The sequence below is a fragment of the Silene latifolia genome, chromosome 5 (assembly GCF_048544455.1).
Source record: "Silene latifolia isolate original U9 population chromosome 5, ASM4854445v1, whole genome shotgun sequence".
In the NCBI taxonomy this organism is placed as follows: domain Eukaryota; kingdom Viridiplantae; phylum Streptophyta; class Magnoliopsida; order Caryophyllales; family Caryophyllaceae; genus Silene; species Silene latifolia.
In genome coordinates, this window is record NC_133530.1 from 11,888,660 (window position 1) to 11,913,700 (window position 25,041).

At 39.4% G+C, this 25,041-nt stretch overlaps 3 protein-coding genes across 3 annotated transcripts; 1 reads left to right on the forward strand and 2 right to left on the reverse strand.

Moving 5' to 3' along the window:
• Positions 1 to 1,427: 1,427 nt before the first annotated feature.
• LOC141656720 (wax ester synthase/diacylglycerol acyltransferase 5-like) lies at positions 1,428 to 6,453 on the reverse strand. Its single transcript, XM_074463726.1, has 7 exons — positions 6,182 to 6,453; positions 3,510 to 4,106; positions 3,292 to 3,358; positions 3,069 to 3,172; positions 2,650 to 2,865; positions 1,902 to 2,039; positions 1,428 to 1,805 (listed from the first exon to the last, which is right to left on the reverse strand). Exons 1-7 carry the CDS (start codon positions 6,413 to 6,415, stop codon positions 1,635 to 1,637), a joined length of 1,527 nt encoding a protein of 508 aa, XP_074319827.1. The 5' UTR covers positions 6,416 to 6,453; the 3' UTR covers positions 1,428 to 1,634.
• Positions 6,454 to 9,106: 2,653 nt separating this feature from the next.
• Positions 9,107 to 10,597, forward strand: LOC141654828 (uncharacterized). The gene has a single exon (XM_074461943.1). The coding sequence runs from the start codon at positions 9,107 to 9,109 to the stop codon at positions 10,595 to 10,597; it is 1,491 nt and encodes a 496-aa protein (XP_074318044.1).
• Positions 10,598 to 13,567: 2,970 nt separating this feature from the next.
• Positions 13,568 to 19,591, reverse strand: LOC141654829 (wax ester synthase/diacylglycerol acyltransferase 11-like). Its single transcript, XM_074461944.1, has 3 exons — positions 19,424 to 19,591; positions 14,339 to 14,515; positions 13,568 to 14,059 (listed from the first exon to the last, which is right to left on the reverse strand). Exons 1-3 carry the CDS (start codon positions 19,589 to 19,591, stop codon positions 13,568 to 13,570), a joined length of 837 nt encoding a protein of 278 aa, XP_074318045.1.
• Between the last annotated feature and the right edge of the window lie 5,450 nt (positions 19,592 to 25,041).

Here is a 25,041-nt window from a genome sequence, read left to right on the forward strand (position 1 = left end):
ATTTTTCCTTGGCCAGCGGAGGCGAGCGCCCCTGCTAGCCTCCCTCTTCCCCCCCCCCCCCCCCTCCCCCCCTAAATCCGCCAAATCAAAATGATTAATAGTGAATTGTCGTTGAAAAGATATTTAAATTGGACATTGTACACGGTATTCTAAGGTTTAACATTTTGTACGAAATACCCAAGTTTGTGCCATCAAATAGGAAAGTGGGTCAATAATATTTGGTTTGTTTACCCATTTGTAATGTTGGCAACCCTCCTAAGTTAGGATTAGTTTGAATTTTTGAGGCTATGAATATTAATAAAATCTACTATATTTGTCACAAATTTCTATCCCTGACCGATAGTGGGATGAGTATTAGTGGACCTGGCCAATAGTACGGCCAATACACCCGTGCTTTCGGGTCTTATTGTCTATGTCTCACCTCATGCCCGGCCTAGCTACCGCTTTTAAGGCTTCAGCTGGTCCGAGTTTAGATTCCCTGTAAAAGGCCCCAATCCATCCAAGCCCAAAAAAAAGCTTCTCTGGTCCGGTTAGAGCCATGCATGGGCCAGCCGACTTACCTATGACACGGGTCAACTTAGGGCATGCGTTTCCATTTATTTGCCGTAGACTACGCCCCGGCCAAATTTAAGTATAAGTATGTATTTTGCTTGATGGATACTAGTTTAGTTTTTTTATGAGGGAATATGTAACTAATCAAAAACATAAAATAATATCATATTTGTGTTGAACGCTAAAACATACTCCGTATTATTAGTAGTAAATAAGATAAGATGAAAAGAGAGTAATAGACACTTTTTCATTCATATAGCGATTGATTCTTTTAATCAAACACTTAGTGTTTTAGGCTCAAAACACTATTTAGATAAAATAGTTACGATTTATATTTTTATACTTTTCAATTTTTCAAAGTTTGATTCATATTTAGAATTTGTAATATTTTATAATTTATTTATTAAGATATTTTTCTATCGACATAACTTATTTTAAGTATAGATTTTGATCTTGATTTATATAGGTTGTCACGTGCCAAAATAAAATAAGCTAAAGGATTTATGCAACTACTATTATGTGTGTGTGTTTTTTTTTTCCTAAAATTACAAAAATTAATGTTTTTTTTGGTACATAATTACAAAAATTAATATTAGCATCTAAGGTTATTACATGTAACAATTTTCCTTTGTTTCCTTATTAAAATAGAAAAAATTGTAATAATCATAAATTAATTTATTTCCTTACTAAAGTATATGTGGTTTGGAGGAAAAACTTTGAATAGTCTTATTCTTTTATATTGGGGATGATTTTTGAAATGTCTAATAAAGTCACATCAAACAACCTAAAATTTCAACACAAATTCAAACAATTCTTAGACAATTGTGACAAATACCATTTTTATAAAATCAAATTCATAGTAATATACACATCAATAACGGGTTACAAATCTCGCATGGACACTATGTACAATTTTTATGCACACCATCAACTTCGGCCATAAAGCGGCGAAATTCTTCGTGAGAAAAAAATACTACATTATTTGCTTAATGAGTACCGTTGTTAAAAAGCGCTCGTCTTAAGCTTAAAACGGTCTCAAATGAGACTTATGATTCTTGCAAGTCGTAACATCCAATTTAAGACTAAACGAGACTAGACGAGCTGAGGTTTTGTGCGATAATAGCTTTGTTAGCGAGCCTAAGCGACTCCTCAATATCGTCACATAGGCTTTGTGGGTCCGGGATAACATCTTGATCAATTGCTAGAACCAAGTTCATCTTATCCATGTAACTCTGAAAATGGACTGTTAATGCCTGCATTAACAAATAAAAACATTAACCACGATTAAGTTATGCTAATCTATACAATAATTGTCATTCGGAACTATGTAATATGAGTTTGATTTATACTTGTGGCTGTCCGTAGACGCTCGGAGCAAGGAAAGCTATCGGATGGCCATAAAAGCTTATTTCTTCCTTCGGACCAACGATATTTGAGAAGGCCAGTGTAGTATGTGAAATAACCCGATGTGATAAAGTTGCGATCACCTGTAAAATATCAAATCGTCCTATGTGAGAATTTGATACATAATCACACATTTTGTTGCTATACAAAATTGTAAAACCATTTTACAAGACGGAGTAGCTTACATGTGAGTCGGGCTTATGATATGAAATAATGGTTAGTTGCGGCCGACTTACTAAGGTTTTAAACGGAATATGAGATTATGAGGCCACTAATAGGAATAATTATAATAGTTGTGTCTCAACCATCACCTTAAGGTTTTGGTTGAGATGGTTCATCTATCATGGTATCAGAGCCAGCTAATATGAATAATTATAGTTGAGTCTCAACCATCACATTAAGTTTTTGGTTGAGATGGTTCCACAAGGCCACAACTTAAGGGGTATGCAAAATAGGGGTCACAAAACGGAAACTCGGCTAGATATGGGCCGGGTATAACTTGTATTTTGTGGGCTTACAAAAATTGGTGCAAGTTGGTTTGGAATTGGTTAGAGGGTCGGGTTTATATAAATTTTGGAAAATGCATTTTGTGTACTCGCTCTTTTAAGGGTTAGACAGGACGACCTATAAACAGCAAAGTAAGAAGATCGGAGGTGAGATGATAATGTCTATAAACAAAGAATGTTTATTTACCCGAAGTCCTAGTGTCTTGAGAACAATCCTAGCAATTTTGTAAGTACATATTGCTTCAAGTGAAAGTTTCTTTTTTTCCATTGTCGCCTTAACATTGCGTATATAATCCAATGGGTCGTTTCTTATGGCGATGTTGAAGGGAAAAAGGACATAACCAATTGCATTCCCCCAATTCCATTGCCCTTTGGTGCTCGCCTCCATATTATTTGCTAAATCCTGTCTACCAAACAATATCGACAGTTAGATGCCCGTATGTTGGCCTAAATCAAGGCCGTGACACCAAAACACAATTATTAATAAAGGTGTACGCGATTACTAATACCACATTTTAACAGAGATAGGACTCTGACTGAAACCGAGATTTAATATAATGAAGATCGGCTCATATTGTATTGAAGGTGAAACAATATGATTGCAACCTCAATTGTGGATGTTGGTCTAAGATTCACTAGAATAGTTGATCTAAGCCGGATATGCTTCGGCAAGTTATCTTTGTTATCTTTTCCGTCTCTTTTGATCTCCCCTGATAAAATCATTGTAGATGAATAAACACATTACAATTTCAAAGAATAAAATTTTTGCAACTGAAAGGAAGATGAAACCTAATGGAATAAATCGGAAAATGTCGTATTTAAGACTAACCATATTTCCTGTTCAGATAACAAGACATGCCTGCTTGTGTAATCCCCAAAATGACATCATTTATCGTCTGAAACATGCCCCAAACATGGTTAAATAATAGACGTCGTTGCCACCAATAAAGTAGTTGCTTTAATTATTGGTGGCAACGTCAATTATTATTAAATGATTAATATTAAAAAAATCACTGAAATTGGAGAAAATAGAGCATATATATGTACCACATCCAAGGCCTTCTTCACTTGCTTAATGTCGTCAAGGCTAAGAGTCCTGTAAACATATCGCTTAGGAGTCGATCCAACATCAGGACCGCCTTTAACAGGTGTTTTCGTGTCCTTAAGCCACAATGCCGTAGCAGTGAACATGGCTAAATCGACCAACGTGTTCCACAACAACTTGAAAATTAACATCAGCCCAAGGAAGCAGGTTAAGAACGGTAATGAGCTCTTAGAGCTCGTTATCATCTTCTTTTTCTTGTTAGGGTCGATAGGCAGTGTAGGAAGTGCATCAGGATTAGCGGTTTGTCTAGTACAAGCAAGGACGAGTGACATGAGCGAAATCCCGTCTCCAACGGAATGATGGACACGAAAGACTGCTACCGAGTTAGCTTCTTTAGTTTTGATGTTGAGGAGATGGATCTCCCACAATGGCTTGGATAAGTCTATTGGAGTCTTGGTTATGTTCGAGACATAATCTTCGAGCAACTGGTCTGGCGAGTCTATATTCGGGTCCAGAGCCGGGATAATGACATGGTCGTCAACGATTACTTGGGTTCGGATCCATCCGGTTGGTTGGCCACCTTTCTTATGATCAAGTACCTATATTGTTAACACCATGGAAAACTCAGAGACTTCTTTTAAGGAAACAAACAGGCGCATAATGACTTTTAAGGCGGGCAAAGTTAATGAAAATGATTGTGGTGGGAGTCGAACTTGGACCTCTTGGCTCATAAGCAAATGTCCAATATAAGTCATAAAGTCAGCGACCGTGTTGGTTTTACGAAAGCAATGTTTAATTATCACTTTATCGAAGAAATGTTAATTAAAAGAGTAAATTATAAACCACTTTTCTAAAATAACTCCCTTATGAAAACTTTTTAATAATTTACTCCCATAAAATGTTATCAGGTCAAAAATTGCACCCATTTCGACTTTCCGGTGACATATTCCGTCAGTTTCCAAATTTTCTGTTTTAAGGCTTAAATTTATGACGAAAATACCCCTCTATACTCTTTTATATCCTCCTGTCTTCTCCCACTTTTTCTCTTCACTTCACTTCTTCATTCATCCCTCTTCTTACATTTTTTTCCCCAATTTTATTTCTCCTGTAATTTGCAATTTGTATAGTATCACCCTCCTTCCTACAACAAACACATTTGTACACTTGTTGCTGCGTATAGTATCACCCTTCTTCCTCATACAAACTCTAACACTTGCCCCACAATCAGATTTCGAGTAACTTGGCACAAACTTGTTGCTGATAGTAGGGCCAACTGCAAAATGCTTCTTCAAATTAAAGGATACAATTTTTCGAGTAATCCAACGTAATTGCCTTCAAGCCCTGCGTCCCGTCATCAATTTGGAATTCGAATCTAAGCGTCCATTGCTTAACAATGAAGGCAAGGGTAGGATTATGGGCAAAATAGGGAAAATCACATCCAATGATTCTTTGCTTTTTGACCAAAAACAATTGGGAAATGAAGAATTGGGGTTAATTTCTGGGTTAGGAAGAATCCAATTGTTTCATTCAATCTTTTTTTCTGCTGGGTTCGGAGTTGGGAAATGAAAAATTGATTAAACCCATAAAATTAACTCCCACAATTTTTCTAGGTTAAGATTGAATGTGAAACAATTGATCAAACTCAGAAAATTAGCGAAATTAACCCCCCAATTTTTCTGGGTTAAGAAGAATGTTGATGGTGTACTGTGCAGGATTGATGATGTTGAGTGTCAGAAAAAGAATGTTGGACATGCCTGTGAGCGGAATTAGGTGACGAAAATGGTGGTCCGATGTCGAGGGTGGCGTTGTAGAGGAGAGTAGATGGTCGTGATTTGAAGAGGAAGTAGGTGATGAAAATGGTGATGAAAATGAATAAGAGGAATAGTTGATTGAGAGGATGATAGAACAAAAGAACAAAGCATACACCAGGGGCAAAACGGTCATAAAAGAATATTTTTCACCGAAAAGTCGAAATGGGTGCAATTTTTGACCTGAGAATATTTTATGGGAATAAATTATTAAAAAGTTTTTATAAGAGAGTTATTTTAGAAAAGTGGTTTATAAAAGGGAGTAATTGTTAATTTAACAATTAATTAAAATGATTATACTGAGAGTCGAACACGGGCCTCTTGGCTGATAAGCAATCTTCAATAGCACTACACCACCCTTTGTTTCTTGATTGAACTATAGGCTTTTTTTTTGTTTTTTTATAGTGTATAACAGCTAGAGGTGGTCTTCGTAAAAAAAATAAAAGTAAACAAATGACCGGGATGCATGGCGTAACAAAATTTTATATGACTTGTAACTCCATTTCTTACATCATTACTGTAGTCAAATACATAGCTAAGTGGTTAGACGGAGGGCTCGTCCTTGCTAGACAACAAAAAGTTTAAAATTTTGGTTAAATATTTTGATTTTTCTTAGTTTATTACTCCGTACATTATTGCATTACATACTTGCCCTCCTAAAATGTTTAAAACTATCTTACCAGTTAGTCTGTGTAGTTGTAAAACCATCATGCTAAGACTAACCAAAACAAATGAAAGATATCAGTAGGTCTCGCTTAGGATTGTCTTAAGTCACAATCCCCTTATCATTTTAACATTATTTAAACCGATTGTGAATACGTTAACTTAAGAGCGTCTGAAACCAAAATTTCGGGAAAGGGACATACCAACTTGCTAGAGAAACGAGGATGCTTAACCAAAGTATGCTTAAGCCCTTCTTTGATAACATCAACGTTAATCATAGTCTTGAAACCCACAATCGCTACTATAAAGCAGTTAAACTGAGGCGCATGGAACAATTGCGCGGTCGGAGTTAACGGTTCTTCCTCGTCCAACTTCGTCTCAACGACGTTGGTGTTCCGCCTTGTGTTTATTGGTTTCGGCCATTTGCTACCCTCCATTCAAAATTTTGTTTTGTGTTTCTTTTGAGTTGATTGTTGTGAAGAAATTATTTTTGAGGGAACCAGAATAAATAATTTGTTGCCCAAAGTCAAATTCTATAGGTTGTTATATAAATATACCTTAGAAAATGGCACATTCGTGCCAACAACTAGGAAAGTCAGACAATATTTTAAGAGCTTCGAACAAAACTGTTATATGGAGGACATCCATGTATAGTACAGTCGGTCTAAATTTGTCCAAGTTTAAGACGGCTACCACTTATATTAGTAGACTATACAATCAGTTAGTTATATACAACTTGTAGTATAGATTTGGAGCTTTAGAAAAATCGTAATAATAATAAAGGATTTGAGTTTATATGTACAATTTACGAGCTTTATTGTACAGAATTTGAGCGCCATTATATAAATTTTAAGCTCAATATATTATAATAAAACTCAAAAATAATACATATAAACTCAATTAAATTTTAGCTTGACACCTAAAAAATTATAATATAACTCGAAAATTTTAAAAGGTCGAAAAGATTGCATATAAACTCAATTAGATTTGTATTGATTATATCATATTCATATACATCTGGATGTATAATTCTATTTGAGAGCTACGACAATTACATAAATAAGAGTTGGTGTTTAAAGTATGGTTTCATATTCTTTCAAGTAAGGCTGAACAGGCTTGGCCCAAATTGTACTTTTGGGCCCAAATTTTTCAACCCGCCCCCTACCAGGGTTGGCTTCGGCCCGATAATAGGGAGCCTAAAAAGCCCAACCTCTCTATAATGTTGTGCCCGAGCAACTAACTGGTAGCCAACCCGCCCCCTATCCGGCTAACACTGGCCCGATCCAGTATCCAACTCTAGTTCCATGTGTAGGCCATTTGGTTTGTTTCCTATTTGGTTATGATGCCAATTTTGACTTTTTGCATCATACAATTTGTTTCAGAAATGTCTACATACATTCAAGTATTCAACAACAAATACCAGTAATAAGAGGTTATCCAGATAATTAAAAAAAGGTGAAGACAATAATGACATTGTACCTTCCAAAGAGTGAAAAATATTGAAAAATAGAAGTTGTTTCTAAAGCCATTAACTGGTACTCCAAAGATAAAGGAGTTATTATGCAAATACATCATGATCTGGTTAAGTTATTAAATTTTAGTTACCAAATAGTCTTTTTTTTTGGCAGCTTATTACCAAATAGTCGTTTTACAAATAGATCGATTTGTAAAAGACAAAAGACATCTATGTCCTTTATATTTTTATTTGTTTTTAGAGTTATTTTAATCGAAGGTGAACAAATAAATTGTAGGAAGGAGTTATAAAAATTTTTTTATGTTATTTACCAAACTATTTATTGTTTTGGCGGACATTTTAAACTAATTGTTGTCAACGAGTCCGGGTCATCAACTGAGGGCAAAGTCGCTATTTCAAGTAGTGCGACTGTACCCCTTTTTTTCTGTTGTCATCAACATGGAAATTAAGACTTAGTAATGAGCTTTTGTTCGATAATAGCTTTGATAGCGAACCTAAGCGACTCCTCAATATCATCACATAGTCTTTGTGGGTCGGAGATAACATCTTGATCAACGGGTCTTTGTGGGTCGGAGATAACATCTTGATCAACGGCTAAAACCAAGGTCATCTTATCCATGTAACTCTGAAAATGAACTGTCAATGCCTGCATTAGCAAACATTAACAAACGTTAAGTTATAGCACAAAATATTGTTCAAAACAGAATATATATTTGTCTTAAACTTAAAACGGGTCAAACTAAATAGATAAGACAAAAGTATAATGTCTAAGGACTATCAAACAAGTTATACTTGTGGTTGTCCATAAACGCTTGGAGCAATGAAAGCTATAGGATGGCCAAACAAGCTTATTTCTTCCTTGGAACCGACGACGTTAGAGAAGACCAATGTAGTATGAGAAAAAACCCGGTACAATAAAGCAGCGATCGCCTGTAAAACACCAAATCGTATCCTATGTTAGAAATTGGTTTTAATGGACAGAACGATCAATAAACAGCTCTAGTTGTAACAAACAATTTCAAGACGGGCCTATTAGGAAAGAACTTACATGAAGCCCAATTGCAGATGTAAATAAATAAAACATATTACAACTTCATAGGACTTAACCTTTCATGCAATTGAATAAAGCAAAAATGAGTCGCTAAACTGTTACTATTATTCAAGACTAACCATATTTGCGGTTAAGATAATAAGATATGCCTGCCTGTGTAATCCCCAAAACCACATCATTGATGGTCTGATCAAGTAAACGGAACAGAGTTACGCATCATTAAACAAAGTTAAATATTAATTACCGTATTAGCATTATAAGAAAATCACTAAATAATCTGAGAAAATAAACATATATGTTAGTCAAATATTCACCGAATATTTGATACGTTGTATTATGTTAATAATATGTAAATATTGGTTTGACTTAGTTAGCTAGGATATGTCGGGATCCTTGCCTTATTCTTAGGAATGTAATTAGCTAACCACATCTTGTAATCTCTTATATATATTTGCTAATGAGAAACCCTAATCCCTGAAGGGAATTACATCGTATAACATGGTATCGAGCACTGAATAATTATTTCGATAATCTTCTCGATCTCCGGTCCATGTGTTAGCATTTTTTCTCGAAAATTTTGCTTTCTCTCTCTCTTTTGTCACCATGACCAACAACGCCATTCCCACTACTTCCAAATCCCAACTCCATCCCGTTTTTACCGTCACAAATATCCAAAATAAAGTTCGTGTTCTCGACGGCACGAAAGTCACATACGCATCTTGGGTTCGCCTATTTAAACTTCACGCCCGTGGTCACGACGTGCTTTCACATATCGATGGCACGCCTGCCCCAGCCGAGACTCACGCGTCTTACGCTGATTGGTGTAAAGTAGATGCACATGTCCTACAATGGATATATGGAACGGTCAGCGACGATCTTTTGCCCCTTATTCTTAAGGATGAATCTACCGCTCGTGCAGCATGGCTCCGCGTCGAAAATATCTTCAATAATAACAAAGGGGCACGCGCCGCTGCTCTTGAGCCCGAGTTTAACAGCCTTAAACTCGCAAATATGCCGTCTTTGGAGGCGTATTGTCAGCGACTCCGGGAAATCGCTGGGATGCTCAAAGATGTTGATGCTCCGGTCACCGACCGCCGACTTGTTATCCAACTGGTTCGTGGTCTACCAGGTGAGTATGATACTGTTGCATCTTACATTAATCAAACTTCACCGAATTTTGAAACTGCTCGTAGCATGCTCGAGCTTGAATTGCATCGCACCTCGGGACGCGATGAATCGGCCACTGCTTTGGCGGCGCCCTCTGCTGCTGCCTCCCCTGACCCGTGGGTTGACCAAACACCAAAGAACACCCCACCTTCCCAACGTCAGTCCCACAACAATAATAACAATCACAATCGTCAATACCGTCACAACAACAATAATAATAATAATAATCAAAATAATAAAAATGCCAACAATTTTCAACAAAACAGAACGCAAACCACCCCTTCCACCCTTGCTCCACCGGCTTACCCGTGGGGATCACCGCCTGGTTGGCCCAGCCCCTGGACCCCACCACCCTGCCCATATCCCACATACCCTGGTTGGAACCCGCAGTGGCCCAACCCACCCATGTATCCTGCTCGTTCTTATGGGCAGCCTTCGAACCGTGGAGGTCCGTCACGTCAAATTGGTCACGCCTATGTAATGGACAATGAACCTCCTCAGCCAACTGATTTAAGCCAGGCTTTCCAAGCCCTCTCGGTGCAGCAAGGGTCTGACCCATGGTTCATGGACACCGGTGCTTCGTCGCATCTCACCTCCGACCCAGGTATGATTACTTCTCCTTTTAATACGAGCAAAATTCGTTCCATTTATTTCGGAAACGGCCATAGCATTTCGGTTTTGGGTTCGGGTACTTCCTCTTTAAACACCCCTGACCGCACCCTCCATTTACATCGTGTCCTTCATGCCCCTCACATAATTAAAAATCTAATATCGGTTCGACAATTCACTAAAGATAATAATGTTAGCGTCGAATTTGATCCGTTTGGCTTTTCTGTGAAGGATATTCCGACTGGGAAAACGATTTTGCGGAGTAACAGTGATGGCGAGCTCTACCCTGTGTCAGTCGTCCCAACCACGAGTCCCTAAAATAATAATCCTACCGCTCTTTTGGTCCATGATCATGATGTGTGGCATTCTCGTCTCGGCCATCCCGGGACTTCTATTTTAAGTTATTTAAATTCTTCGAGTCGTATTCGTTGTAATAAACAAACTCATGCTAGCATTTGCTCTTCGTGTCAAATAAGTAAAAATAGACAATTACCTTTTCATGACTCTTTATCTCAAACTCTTTCTCCTTTCGATATTGTGCATAGCGATTTGTGGACATCGCCTATTTTGAGCAGACAAGGTCACAAATATTACATGGTGCTTATTGATAATTTTTCCCAATTTGTCTGGGTATATCCCTTAAAATATAAGTCCGAAGTCTATGAAAAATTCATTCAATTTCACACTTTTGTCCATACACAATTCAATGTCAAAATCAAATCGTTTCAGTGTGACTTAGGGCGCGAATTTGAAAACAACTCATTTAAAAATTTTGCCCAAAAACATGGTCTTGTCTTTCGATTTTCATGTCCTCAAACATCGTCCCAAAATGGTAAATCCGAACGTATGATTCAACGACTCAACGATATGACTCATGTCCTCCTTCAGCACGGCTCGATCCCTAAACACTTTTGGGTCGATGCCCTTCACGTTGCCACCCATCTCCACAATATACTTCCTACTTCTACACTTAAATACAACACACCCACTTCCGTCCTTTACCTCAAACAACCCTCCTATGATCACCTCCGTGTCTTCGGGTGTGCTTGCTATCCAAATTTGTCTGCCACCCGTCCTCATAAATTGGCCCTAAGTCCCTCAAGTGTGTCTTTCTCGGGTACCCTCCAAACCAAAGAGGCTACCATTGTCTCGACCTTGCCACTGGTAAGCTCTACATCTCGCGTCACGTTGTCTTCGATGAAACCGTTTTCCCGTTCCAGGAATCCCTCACACCGACCCCTCCCATCGACTCAACCCTCATTGCCCCACCCCTCCTCCACTCGCTCACCACTCCCGACCCCTCACCAGACCCCAACCCCGCTGCCCAGACCCCACCAACATCCCCTGCCCGTTCAACCCTACCGTACCAATCCCCTCCTACCTCTCCCACTACACCCACCTCGACTGCCTCCTGTACCACCCAGTCACCCCCCCGAATGCTTCCGCCACAACCCCCACTCCACCACCTCCACCACCTCCACTACCACCCTCACCACCTCGTCGTACCCTTCTCCCTTCCCACACCATGTCAACTCGCGGCATGCATGGCATATTCAAGCCCAAAGCCTTACTTGCCTCACCCTCCATTTCCCCTTTACCCAAATCCCCAAAAATCGCCCTTAAGGACCCGAACTGGAACCAAGCTATGCAGAACGAATTTTCCGCATTAAAAGAAAATCATACTTGGGATTTGGTGCCTCGACCCACCGACGCGTCCATAATTCGGTGTATGTGGCTATTTAGACACATATTTAATGTTGATGGCTCTCTTGAACGTTATAAGGCCCGTCTAATTGTTAATGGCAAGACACAACAGGTTGGAATTGACTGTGATGAAACATTTAGCCCGGTTGTGAAGCCAACCACTATACGGACGGTTCTTAGTCTCGCAGTCTCCAAGTCATGACCCATTCATCAACTTGATGTTAAAAATACTTTTCTACATGACATCTTGGAGGAAACTGTCTTTATGCATCAACCACCCGGGTTTGTTGATCCATCAGCTCCTCATCATGTGTGCAAATTGCGTAAGTCTCTATACGGTCTTAAGCAAGCGCCCCGTGCTTGGTATGAACGGTTTGCCACATTTATTTTATCGCAAGGGTTTGTCGGCAGTAAGTGTGATTCATCTTTGTTTATTTATAAAACTCCTACTGCTACCATTTATCTGCTGTTATATGTTGATGATATCGTGATAACGGCCTCTCACCCTGCTTTGCTTCGCTCCCTTATTCACCGCCTATCTACTGAGTTTGCCATGACTGACCTCGGTCCTCTCCGCCATTTTCTGGGTATTTCGGTTCAACGTACCTCCCGCGGTCTCTTTTTATCCCAGCAACAATATGCTCTGGACATCATTAGCCGTGCAAAAATGTCTTCCTGTAAGCCGTGTACAACCCCGGTTGAACCCGGTTCCAAACTTAGTGCTGATGCCGGACCAAAAGTTGAGGACCCTGTTCTTTATCGTAGCTTGGTTGGAGCGTTACAATATCTCACTATCACCCGCCCGGATATATCTTATGCCGTTCAACAGGTATGCCTTTTTATGCATGACCCACGTGCTTCACATTTTCAATTCTTGAAACGGATCATCCGCTATCTTCAAGGTACTACTAACCACGGACTTACCATCCGCCCCACTCGTAATCTTACTTTGACTACTTACTCTGATGTCGATTGGGCCGGGTGTCCTGATTCCCGACGTTCTACTTCTGGGTACTGTGTTTTTCTGGGTGATAATTTGGTCTCATGGTCGTCTAAACGACAAGCCACCGTCTCGAAATCTAGTGCTGAGGCGGAATATCGCGGTGTTGCTAATACTGTCGCAGAAACTTGCTGGCTTCGAAACTTACTTCTTGAGCTACACGTTCCACTCCAGCGGTCTACAATTGTCTTTTGCGATAACATTTCCGCGGTTTATTTATCTGGTAATCCGGTCCAACATCAACGAACTAAACATGTCGAGATTGATATACACTTTGTGCGTGATAAAGTTCGAATAGGTGAAGTTCGGGTTCTTCATGTCCCTTCCGAATATCAATATGCCGATATCTTCACCAAAGGTCTCCCTCGATATCTATTTGACCGGTTTCGTGCCAGTTTGAGTGTCCGTGCTCCTCCCGCTCAAACTGCGGGGGCGTGTTAGTCAAATATTCACCGAATATTTGATACGTTGTATGTATTATGTTAATAATATGTAAATATTGGTTTGACTTAGTTAGCTAGGATATGTCGGGATCCTTGCCTTATTCTTAGGAATGTAATTAGCTAACCACACCTTGTAATATCTTATATATATTTGCTAATGAGAAACCCTAATCCCTGAAGGGAATTACATCGCATAACAATATATACTGCATCCAAGGCCGTCTTCAAAAGCTTAATATCATCAAGCCTAAGAATCCTGTAAACATATCGCTTAGGTGTTGATCTGACACTAAAACCGCCATTGACAGGAGTTTTCGTGTCCTTCAGCCATAATGCAGTAGCTGTGAACATGACTAAATTGATCAAAGTGTTCCATAACAAGTTGAAAATAAACATGAATTTGAGGAAGCAGCTTAAGAGCCATAACGAGATACTTGGACTCGTCATAGTCTTCTTCTTGTTAGTGCCGACTGGGAGTGTAGGAAGTGCATCGGGATTGGCGGTTTGTCTAGTACAAGCAAGGACGATTGACACGAGAGAAATTCCGTCTCCAACGGAATGATGAATTCGACTGACTAGTATCGAGTTAGCTTCTTTAGTTTTGATGTTGAGGAGATGAATCTCCCACAATGGCTCCCCATATTTTCTCTTTCCTTTTCTTATTCGTCCACCTCATTTTCCACTAACTTTTTCATTTACCCTTCCCATTTCATAATTACATCTATGCAACAATGGGGTTCCCCAATTCACACACAAAAATTTGGGAACCTCCCCAAAAGTAACAAAAATTGCCTTACTTTTTTTGGGGAGCTCCTCTAAAAACAGTGGAACCCCAAATGTTGGGGAGCTTTGTGCAACAATGAGGAGCCCCATATAAGGAGAGAGAGGACATATGGGGAGGCACCTCCCCACCTTTGCGGATGCTCTTAAGTCCATTGGAGTCTTTGTTAAGCTTGAGACATAGTCTTCGAGGAATTGGTCTGGTGAGTCCATATTTGGGTCCAAATCCGGGGTAATGACATGGTCGTCAACGTTTACTTCAGTTCGGATCCATCCACTCGGGTGATCACCTTTCCTAGGATCAAATACCTTAAAAGTGTAGAGAAGAATTAGGAAACTAATTATTCTCCCCTTATTCTAGCTAACAAATTATTGTGTAAATAATCTGTTATTATCTTCCCTAATTGTAGCTATTTTATATCCTTGCATATCTTAGCTTTGTACTACAAATAGGCTTGTAATCTTCTAGTTGTACTCACCTAATCAATAATATCAATTATTCAATCTTACATGGTATCACGAGACTGGTTCAATCCTCTCTGAAACCCTAAATTTTTCTCCCTCACCTCGATCGACAATGTCAGGTGCAACGATCCCAAATCCTCACGATCCAAAAAATCCCTTCATTCTCCTCAACGTGCACTCCGTTGTTAAATTCGACGGGACCAACTATCGTCAATGGCGTATTCAACTCGAATCGTTGTTTGATGGTTATGGTCTCCTTGCCTTTATCGACGGCACCGCACCCCCAGCGAAAACAGTAGCCTCGGCTGCTGCATCGCCTCCCACAACGAATCCTGCGTATGCCTCTTGGTATCGGCAAGACAAGTTGTTATTCTCCGCCGTGGCTAGCACCCTTACCCCCGACGTCTCTCCCATCCTTAACCGTCTGACTACGACACGTGAAGCATGGGATGCCATTGCTGCTTCCTACGCTCGTCCGTCTCGTGGTCACATCAAACAACTTCGCCACAAACTTAAGAATATCACCAAAGGTACCAACTCCATCACTGATTATATGAACCGTATCAAATCCACCATAGATGAACTAGCCCTCCTAGGCACCATCATACCCTCTGAAGACGTCACCGATCAAGTTCTTGAAGGCCTTGATGACGATTATCAACCCGTCATCGATGCCGTCAATGCTCGTGACGATCCCATACCCTTCTCTACCCTTCTCGAAAAACTCATTAATCGAGAATTAACCATCGCTCAAACCAAAACTCGCCCATCACCCTCCACGGACTTCCCTGCTGTTGCGCACCCTACCTATACCCGTCACCACAACTATGCCCGTTCCTCCCCCTCCGCTGCCTCCAACTCCACCACCACACCAGCCACACCCAATCAAAACCCTCGCAATCCCTTCAAAGGCAAGTGTCAATGGTGTCACACTCAAGGCCACACCCTTGCTTATTGCACTATTTTCAAAAACCTGTATCCTCACATCACTGTTCCGCCCTATCCCCGCTCCACCACCTCCCCGGCGCAGGCCAACCCAACGGCTCTCAACCAGCCGACTTCCTCCCCTTGGCTCCTCGACAGTGGGGCCTCCCACCATGTTACCTCTGACCTTGCCAATCTCTCCCTTCACCAACCCTATGATGGTACTGATGAGATTGTTATAGGCGATGGCTCCGGTCTTCAAATTCTTCACACTGGTTCCACCTCTCTCTCTTCTTTTAAACTTACCAATATTTTTCATGTTCCTGCTATGCATAAAAATATAATCTCCGTCTCTAAATTCTGTCTCGATAATAAGGTCACCATTGATTTTTGTTCTTCCTCTTTTGTTGTCAAGGACCCTAACAATGGAGCCATCCTGTTCACGGGACCTGCTAAAGATGGAGTCTACTATTGGCCTACGTCGTCTCCGCCGCAAGCTCATCCTACGTCCCTCACTACGGCTGATCTCCACCACCGATTCGGCCATCCACATTTTTCTGTTTTAAAGTCTATTATTTCATGTTTTGACTCAAAAACTATTATCAATAATAATCATGATTGCTCTTCTTGTCATTTGTATAAAAGTCACAAACTACCATTTAAATCGTCCACCCTTAAATCCGAAGCACCACTCGACATCGTTTTTAGTGATCTATGGTCGTCCCCGGTTCTCTCCATTAATAACTTCAAATACTATGTCATATTTGTCGACCATTTCACTAAATTCACGTGGCTATTTCCCCTAAAGAAAAAATCCGATACTCACTCCACTTTCCTATCATTTAAAAATTTTGTGGAAAAGCAATTCTCCCGACCCATTCGTACCTTTTACTCCGACAACGGTGGCGAGTTTGAAAAGTTGAAACCGGACTTTGCCACATTCGGAATTCAACACCTTACTTCTCCACCCCATACCCCGGAACATAATGGCTTTGCGGAACGACGACATCGGCATATAGTCGACACCGGCTAGGCTCTTCTCGCGCACGCCTCCATGCCCCTCTCCTACTGGTGTTATGCTCTCCAAATTGCCACATATTTGATTAATCGAATGCCCACCCCTACACTCCAAAATGAGTCTCCTTATTTCCGTCTCTTCCACCAACACCCAAAATACAACAATTTCCATAACTTTGGTTGCCTAGCTTTCCCTTGGCTTCGACCATATACCCATCATAAACTCGATGCCCGCTCCATCGCCTGTGTCTTCATCGGTTACTCACCATCCCAACATGCTTTCCTCTGCCTTGACCCATCTACAAACCGGGTGTACAGCTCTCGTCATGTCCGGTTTGTAGAAACGACCTACCCGTTTGCTGCTAACCCGCCCACCACTCCCTTACCCACCTCGACTGAATGGTGCTCTGTTTCCATTCCCCTTCTCTCACCAGCTACTGTATCCCCTAACCCAACCCCCGACACCACTGGTTCCCCCTCTACCCCTGCCCCATCGACGACCTCAACCACCCCCACCCCCACCCCTGCCTCTCCCCTGTCTCCGCCCTCCTCTGCTCACTCCCCATCGCCCCCACCTCCACCACCTCCGCCACCTCATACCCATGGTACTCGAGCTTCCCATAACATTTACAAACCAATTAACAAACTCAACCTTAATGCTCAACTTCACTCCCCTGAACCAACCACGGCCAAACAGGCCCTCCTCGACCCCACCTGGCGTGCCGCTATGGAAACCCAATTTCACGCTCTCCAATCAAACAACACCTGGGAACTCGTTCCCTCTTCCCCCTCTCAAAACCTCGTTGGTTGTAAATGGGTCTTTCGAACCAAATACAACCCCGATGGTACCATCCATAAACACAAAGCCCGTCTCGTCGCGAAAGGGTTCCATCAACGACCCGGACTCGACTATTCGGAAACCTTTAGCCCCGTCATTAAGCCCGTCACGGTCCGTTTACTTCTTAGTCTTGCCGTTACCAATGGTTGGTCGCTTCGTCAACTTGATATCAACGATGCCTTCCTTCAAGGCACCCTCACTGACACCGTCTATATGGCGCAACCTCAAGGGTTTGTTGATCCTGCCAAGCCGACCCATGTTTGCAAATTACGCAAGGCTCTCTACGGACTAAAACAGGCCCCTCGGGCTTGGTACAATGAATTGCGCTCATACCTTCTAGGCTCGGGATTCACCAACTCCATTTGTGACTCGTCCTTGTTCATGCTCCATGGCGCTAACCCTCTATTTGTCCTTGTGTATGTTGATGATATAATTGTTACAGGTGCTTGCTCGTCCGGAGTCTCTACCTTCATCACTTCCCTTGCATCCAAGTTCTCGCTCAAGGATCTTGGTCCCCTCACTTATTTTCTCGGTGTAGAGGTACAATCTTGCTCCCATGGCCTGTTTTTAAATCAACACAAATACACACTTGATCTTCTCACTCGCGCCAAGATGGCCGATGCTAAGGCTGCCACCACACCTATGGATGCCTCGGCCACCCTCAGTTTACAGGACGGTCCGGCTCACGATGATCCAACTCAATACCGAACTCTAGTTGGTGGTCTACAATATTTGTCCCTCACTAGACCGGATATTGCTTACGCCGTCAACAAGCTTTCCCAATTTATGCATGCTCCTACTGTCTGTCACTGGAATGCTCTGAAACGGCTGCTCCGTTATCTCGCTGGTACGACATCTCATGGAATCACGATTCATCGTACTTCCCCTCCTACACTTCACGCATATTCTGACTCGGATTGGGGTCGAAATCCCAATGATCTCACTTCTACGGCTGCTTATGTTGTCTATTTGGGTCGTAATATTATTTCCTGGAGCTCGAAGAAACAACGCACTGTAGCACGCTCCTCGACAGAAGCGGAATATCGCTCTGTCGCAAATGCCACTGCTGAATTAATTTGGCTCACCAATCTGTTTACCGAGCTGCGAATTAAAGTCACTGATGCTCCTGCTGTCTATTGTGATAATATTGGTGCCACCAGTTTCAGTGCTAATCCCGTCTTTCACTCCCGCATGAAACATCTCGCTCTCGACTATCATTTTGTCCGTGAAAGAGTCCAAGCTCGTACCTTGCGTGTTGTGCCCGTAGCTAATGATGATCAGCTCGCGGATGCACTTACAAAGGCTTTGCCGCGTCCCCGCTTTGAAATGCTCATGTCCAAGATTGGTCTTTCCCAAAGGCCGTCCATCTTGCGGGGGGCTGTAGAGAAGAATTAGGAAACTAATTATTCTCCCCTTATTCTAGCTAACAAATTATTGTGTAAATAATCTGTTATTATCTTCCCTAATTGTAGCTATTTTATATCCTTGCATATCTTAGCTTTGTACTACAAATAGGCTTGTAATCTTCTAGTTGTACTCACCTAATCAATAATATCAATTATTCAATCTTACAAAAAGAACATAAACAACCACAATGACAAAGTGATCTTAGGTTGTAAGACGGTATTACACATACTTATAATATATATGTTGGATTACTTCTTACTGATTCGTTTTCTTAATAAGACGGTTTCATAAAACTGAGCATATGTGTATTTTTTTTGAGCGGTATAAAGTTTAAAAATTATGTTTTGATCATTTTCTACGTCAATGCTCAAATTTAAGAAGTATTTAACTGAGCTTATATGTATTATTACAAAATAGGAGTAACTTTTTTGAGCTTGGTGTTTACATGAATGGACTCCTAAACTTTATTTTAGAACCTATAAAACTCACAAGAAAACTCGAAAACTTTATTATAAAACTCATAAACTATACCACGAGTTGTAGCACCAGTGTAAATAAAGACATACCAAGTTGCTAGAGAAACGGGGATGCTTAACAAAAGTATGCTTAAGCCCTTCTTTGATAACATTAACGTTAATCATAGTCTTGCAACCTATAACTGCTATTATAAAGCAGTTAATCTGTGGGGCGTGGAACAAGCGTGCAGTTGGAGTTAACGGTTCTTCCTCTTCCATCTTCGTATTGACAACAGTGTTGGCGTCCCGCCTTGTGTGTATGGGTTTCAGCCTTTTGCTACTCTCCATTCAAGTTTCGATATATTATTTGTATTTTTATTTTTGTATATCTCTTGGGTTGAATAAGAATTTGTTGTCCAAAGGAAGATTGTATGGATTGTTATAAATACACCTGAGAACAATGGTAGAATGGAGTACAATCCATTCATGATTTCATGATTCCAAATATGATGGGTGATAAGCAAAGATGATGGCGAAATTGGTCCATATCGGTGATGGAGGAAAAACATAATGGTGATGAGTCTGATGACCATCACAAAGATAATGCATTGTTCTAGTGTAGCAAGTTCTCTAATGTATGATCATGAGTTTGGTGATGTCACACAACCCCTTTTCTTTTTAACTTAAAAATTGGGTGTAAGTCATCACAGACTTATGAATTTTACGGGTAAGAATCTATAAAATATAATTAAAAGGCTACCCTAAAATGACAAATAAATGTCACCTAGACAATGCCACGTAGAATCCAAAAAGCCACCTAGATTAAAATTTAATGTGACGTGGCACATTTAAATGCGATGTTGTATATTTTTAATGTGACATGGCGAATTAATGTGACATGGATTATCAATTTATTCTTACATGACATTAATTTAAATCATTTATCTATAAATTAATTTAATTCACTTATATCTATAATATTAAAGAATATTATCATTATTCTTAAATTAATTTTATATATTCAATATATTGTCTTCCAAAATTTATATAACCCTTACAAATTTACATAAAATTTCATAATTTATAATTAATATTGACAATTTAATTGAAATTTTTGTAATAAAACATGTTAATAATTTTCATAATTTATAATTAAAATTGAAATTTTTGTAATAAAATATGTTAAGTAATTAATTAAACCTCTTCATATTACTAAACACTCGCCATTATTAACATTATCCTATTTAATTCATTGTTTTTAAAATTTTTGTAATAAAACCTATTAATAAATTAATTAAATTCACTCTATTGTAAATGATAGTTAGTATACTAATAAATGGTGCGTTTAAACTTAACCAAAGGAAGTACTTAGCCTGAATTCGAATAAATAATTACATCTTTGACCTAGTTTGTAATAATTTGGCAGATGAAATGACGATGTAGATCCACAAATAATGCATACATCTTGTTGTCTTGGTGATTTCACACACACACAATGTAGTGCATTATCAATACTATATATTAATTTCAGAAACCAAGGGACTTCAATGTAATTAAAGAAAGTTATACAAATTAATTATACTATATAGTTTTAAATCACTAGCACCGTGTGATGGACCCGATTAAGGGATCTCAAGGCAAATACTATATAGTTTGGGTTAAAAGTATAATATAAAGATGACTTGATGAAGAATACTTATGGAAACTACATTAAATTAAAGTAATTAATTTTAGAAAACACAATAATATAGTAATTTTCCTTAAAATTAGCATGCCCCGCTTATGGAATTATTTAGTATCATCATAAAATTATAAATTAAATTAAATGTAGTCAAAGTTATAGTAGCAGCAACGGGATTAATAAAATTTAACAGTATTAATGTGGAGTAGTGACAGTTATAATAATGACAGTGGGAGTAGTGAATGTAACAACGAATGTAGTGAAAGTAACAGTGATAGCAATGAGAAAAAGTATGAACAATTAAATAACCAATCGACTCAAGGAAATATTTTATTAATTTAAATACAAGCTGGATAAAATTAATGGGAATAATGAATTTAATCGAAAAAAAATAGAGGAATTAGTAAAAGAAACAATAGTAACAACGGGATAGTGAACGTAATGATATTAACAAAGAATGTCGTGAAAGTAATAATATTAATAGCCGAGTAGTGAATGTGTCTCATAATTTCTGTTGGGTTCCTTTCACGTGACTCATATTTTTCAAAGATAAAAATCAGATTTTTATTAAGGAGCTAGGTGGTCTTCAATAAATAGTGGTTTGAATTATTATTTTCAAAATGTTTCCTCTTTATGCAAATTCAATCCTTTGGCTCTTTAAGAAAACAAAGAATGCTTTTTGCCATTTTAGTGTTAACTTGTCATCATGTGACTTGTCTTTTCTCCCTTTGTTTTCTGAATTTGCATGAGCTTTTAAGGATATCTTTCAAACCTTCTTTCTCTATTCTTGCCTTTGCAAAAGAGCCCTTTTTGGTGCAAGTTTTGGGTGGTTGCTATTGCCCTTCACATGTGAGGTCTTTGACCCTTCAAAACCCTAGCAACCCCTTCACTCACCTCCTCTATATAAACCGTGCCTCACCCTCATAAAACCCAAGACTTTTCTGAAATAATTCTTCCATCTTTGCAAATTATTTTAAGGCTAAAAATCGTGTTTTATTTGCAAAAATCTTTAAAAGTCTTCAAGTGTCTTCAGTTTCTACAGTCGTGGCTACTGTTGCTTTATAATACTAAACTCTCTTGCTTAAGAATTGTTGATCTTGTAAAAGTTGTCCATCTCTATTCTTTGTTAAGAATATGTTAGTGGAAACTTGATCCTATAACATTCTAAGTATGTTAGTAGAGTTTAGGACGGAGTAGTCTTTAACTCTTTGGCAACCGGAGTAGGTTGTGAGTTGTTGAGTTCTAGGACGGAGTAGTCCTTTAACTCTTGGCAATCGGAGTAGATTGCGAGTTAGCTTGTCATAAGAACGGAGTAGTTCTTGTACTAGCTTTGCAACCGGAGTAGGTTGGCGTCTTTTATTACAAGGGTCTTTTAGTTGTCGGAGTAGATCACTAAAGGAAAGTAATAAAAAGGTAGATTGGACGTAGGCACTTGAGTATTTGCCGAACCAATTCAAAAACCTCGTGTTCATTGTTTTTACTTTATTTCCGCTGCAATTTACTTTGTTTGTTTGTTTTGTTTCGCTTAACCTTAGAAGTAACAGTTCATCATACTGTCGCATTTGGTCTGCAGTCCTACTCCACAAACTGAGACAAATAGATACAGTCAGAACGATTGTTGCTTTCATACTTCAGCAAACATTCATCGTGATACTTGTTCAATCTTTCAATATTATTCAAAGTATCCTCTAATCTCTTTTGTTCTCTTAACTTACTTTAATCCAATAAAGTTTAAGTTATAAATTTTTTTTAAAAGAGTACCTAATTCACCCCCTCTCCCTCTTAGGTACTTGAATCCATAAACTCAACAATTGGTATCAGAGCCTCGTGCTCTTGATCGAGGCTAACCGCCTTAGAGTTTGATTCGTGGGTAATGGATTCCGAGAAACACTCCAAGATCCCGGTCTTTACCGGTTCGAATTTTGGATGGTGGAAACTCAAAATGGAACATTACATCAAAAGTATCGATTATCAATGTTGGAACATCATCCAAAATGGACCTCTTGTTATTGAGGAAACCGATATGCTAACCGGTTTCACAAAGACTAAAGAGGAAAGAAATTACAATGAAAATGATTTCAAACTTGCCGAAAAGAACTCCAAAGCAATGTCGATTCTTCAACGTTGTGTTGGTGAGGGGGAAGTTAGTCGAATCTCCGGATGTCCTACGGCAAAATCTATTTGGGATTCCCTTGTACTTGCCCATGAAGGACGTCCCAAGTAAGAAAACACCGTATTGACCTTCTCATGCAACAATATGAGATGTTTAGAATGTCAAAGGACGAGTCCATAAATAGTTTCTCTTCACGTTTTTCTTGTATTATTAATGAGCTTAAAAGTCTAGGAAGGAATTTCGAGTCCGAGGACATCATTCGAAAAATCCTTCGTAGTCTAACCTCTAAGTGGCAACCCAAAGTTACCGCTATAGAGGAAGCCAAAGATTTGTCAACCCTATCTCCTCATGAACTAATGGGATCACTAATGGCTCACGAGTTCAATCTCGATAAGCATTCTAGTGAGTCTTCAAAGGGAAGGAGTCTCGCTCTCACGTCCTCTCCAAGCGATGGAGAAGACGAGGAGGAAGACGAGTTTGCTATGTTCTCAAGGAATCTAGTTGGGTTGGTCAATGATCTAGAAAATAGAAAGTTCAATAATAATTACTCGAAAAAACGTTTTCCTAGGAAACGACCTAGTTCCACCGTGGGATGCTTTAAGTATGGTGATAAAACTCACCAAGTTAAAGAATGTCCCAAGTGGGATGAAATCGAATCAAAGGAAAAACGAGATAAAGTTAAAAGGGACTACAAACATAGAGTCATGACCGTAATTTGGGGAATGTCCGACTCCGAGGAAGATGAGGAACTCATCGAGGAGCAACTAGAGTCTAAAATGTGTCTTACAAGTCATCTCAAGGACAAAGTCTCAAAAACTTCCAAAATTGAACATCTTAGATGTCTCATGGCTCACCCCGATGATTCCGACTCGGACTCCGACAATGAGGTAAAACATCTAAAAGCCAAGGTTAGATCTTACTCCAAAGAAAAGGTATGTAAGCTTCTTGACAAACTCTTTGATAAGTGTCGTTCACAAAATGATAAGCTTGATGTCATGCAAGACGAAATTGAAGAAATTGCTCAAGAAAACTTTAACCTTAAAAATGAACTGAAAGCAACAGACAGTGTCACTGTCACCTCTGAGGCTTATGATGAAGTAAAAAGAGTCAACAAATTGAACAAACAATTGACTAAAGAACTTGAGTGTCTTAAAATGATTCCCACGGATGTCTCTGACCTTGAAAATGTCAACACCACCTTGGTGATGCAAATTTCCTTGCTAACCAAGGAACGTGATGACCTTTTGAAGGACAAAGATGCTCTCAAAGATGAATTGGATGACCTTGTGGTTGAGATTGTAGACCTAAAAGAAACAGTGTCTGAGACTGTTGCTTCTGACCAAGATTTAGACAAGTCAAATGAAAAGATTAAATGTTTGGAAAATGAAAACACTTGTCTAAAAGGTGAGGTTGTTTGTCTCAAGAATGAAATAGAAGTCCTTCATGATAGGCTTACTTTTCTTCAAAAAGGTATGCCCGAATGTAGCACTTCTAGATCTTCTCCTCATCATAGATCCGATGAATTCGTTGATCTAAACAAACGTCTTGATGAGATGACGTCTAAATATGAAGAGTCCAAAGAACGAATCATGTATCTCGTGTCTAAACTCAACAATCACACCCATGACTTCATAGTTGAGAAAAGGTTGTCTATTGAAAGTGTTAACAATGATGAACTCAAGAGAGAAAAAGAAAAGAATTTGCATCTCCTCTCACGTGTCAATGACTTGACCAATGAACTTGCTAGTGCTAAGAATATCACTGAAAAATGGGAAGAAAGTCAAACCGTGTTAAACTTCCTCACAAATCAAACCGAGAGATGTAACAAAACTGCTGGTTTGGGGTTCAAATGGAACAGTCAGACAGACTGTTGCATCCAGAAGCCTAAAACTGATTTTAGAAGGAGAAAGTATGTTGGTCTTCCCGAATACATTA

Coding starts and splice junctions, on each gene's coding strand:
- LOC141656720 (XM_074463726.1), bottom strand. CDS start 6,415: ATGGAGGGTAGCAAATGGCCGAAACCAATAAACACAAGGCGGAACACC. Junction 2,040..2,649: donor TCAAGACACTAGGACTTCGG/GTAAATAAACAT, acceptor GATATTTTACAG/GTGATCGCAACTTTATCACA. Junction 1,806..1,901: donor GCGTCTACGGACAGCCACAA/GTATAAATCAAA, acceptor TTGTTAATGCAG/GCATTAACAGTCCATTTTCA.
- LOC141654828 (XM_074461943.1), top strand. CDS start 9,107: ATGACCAACAACGCCATTCCCACTACTTCCAAATCCCAACTCCATCCC.
- LOC141654829 (XM_074461944.1), bottom strand. CDS start 19,591: ATGGAAGAGGAAGAACCGTTAACTCCAACTGCACGCTTGTTCCACGCC. Junction 14,516..19,423: donor CCCGTTTCTCTAGCAACTTG/GTATGTCTTTAT, acceptor TACACTTTTAAG/GTATTTGATCCTAGGAAAGG. Junction 14,060..14,338: donor ACTTAAGAGCATCCGCAAAG/GTGGGGAGGTGC, acceptor AAATATGGGGAG/CCATTGTGGGAGATTCATCT.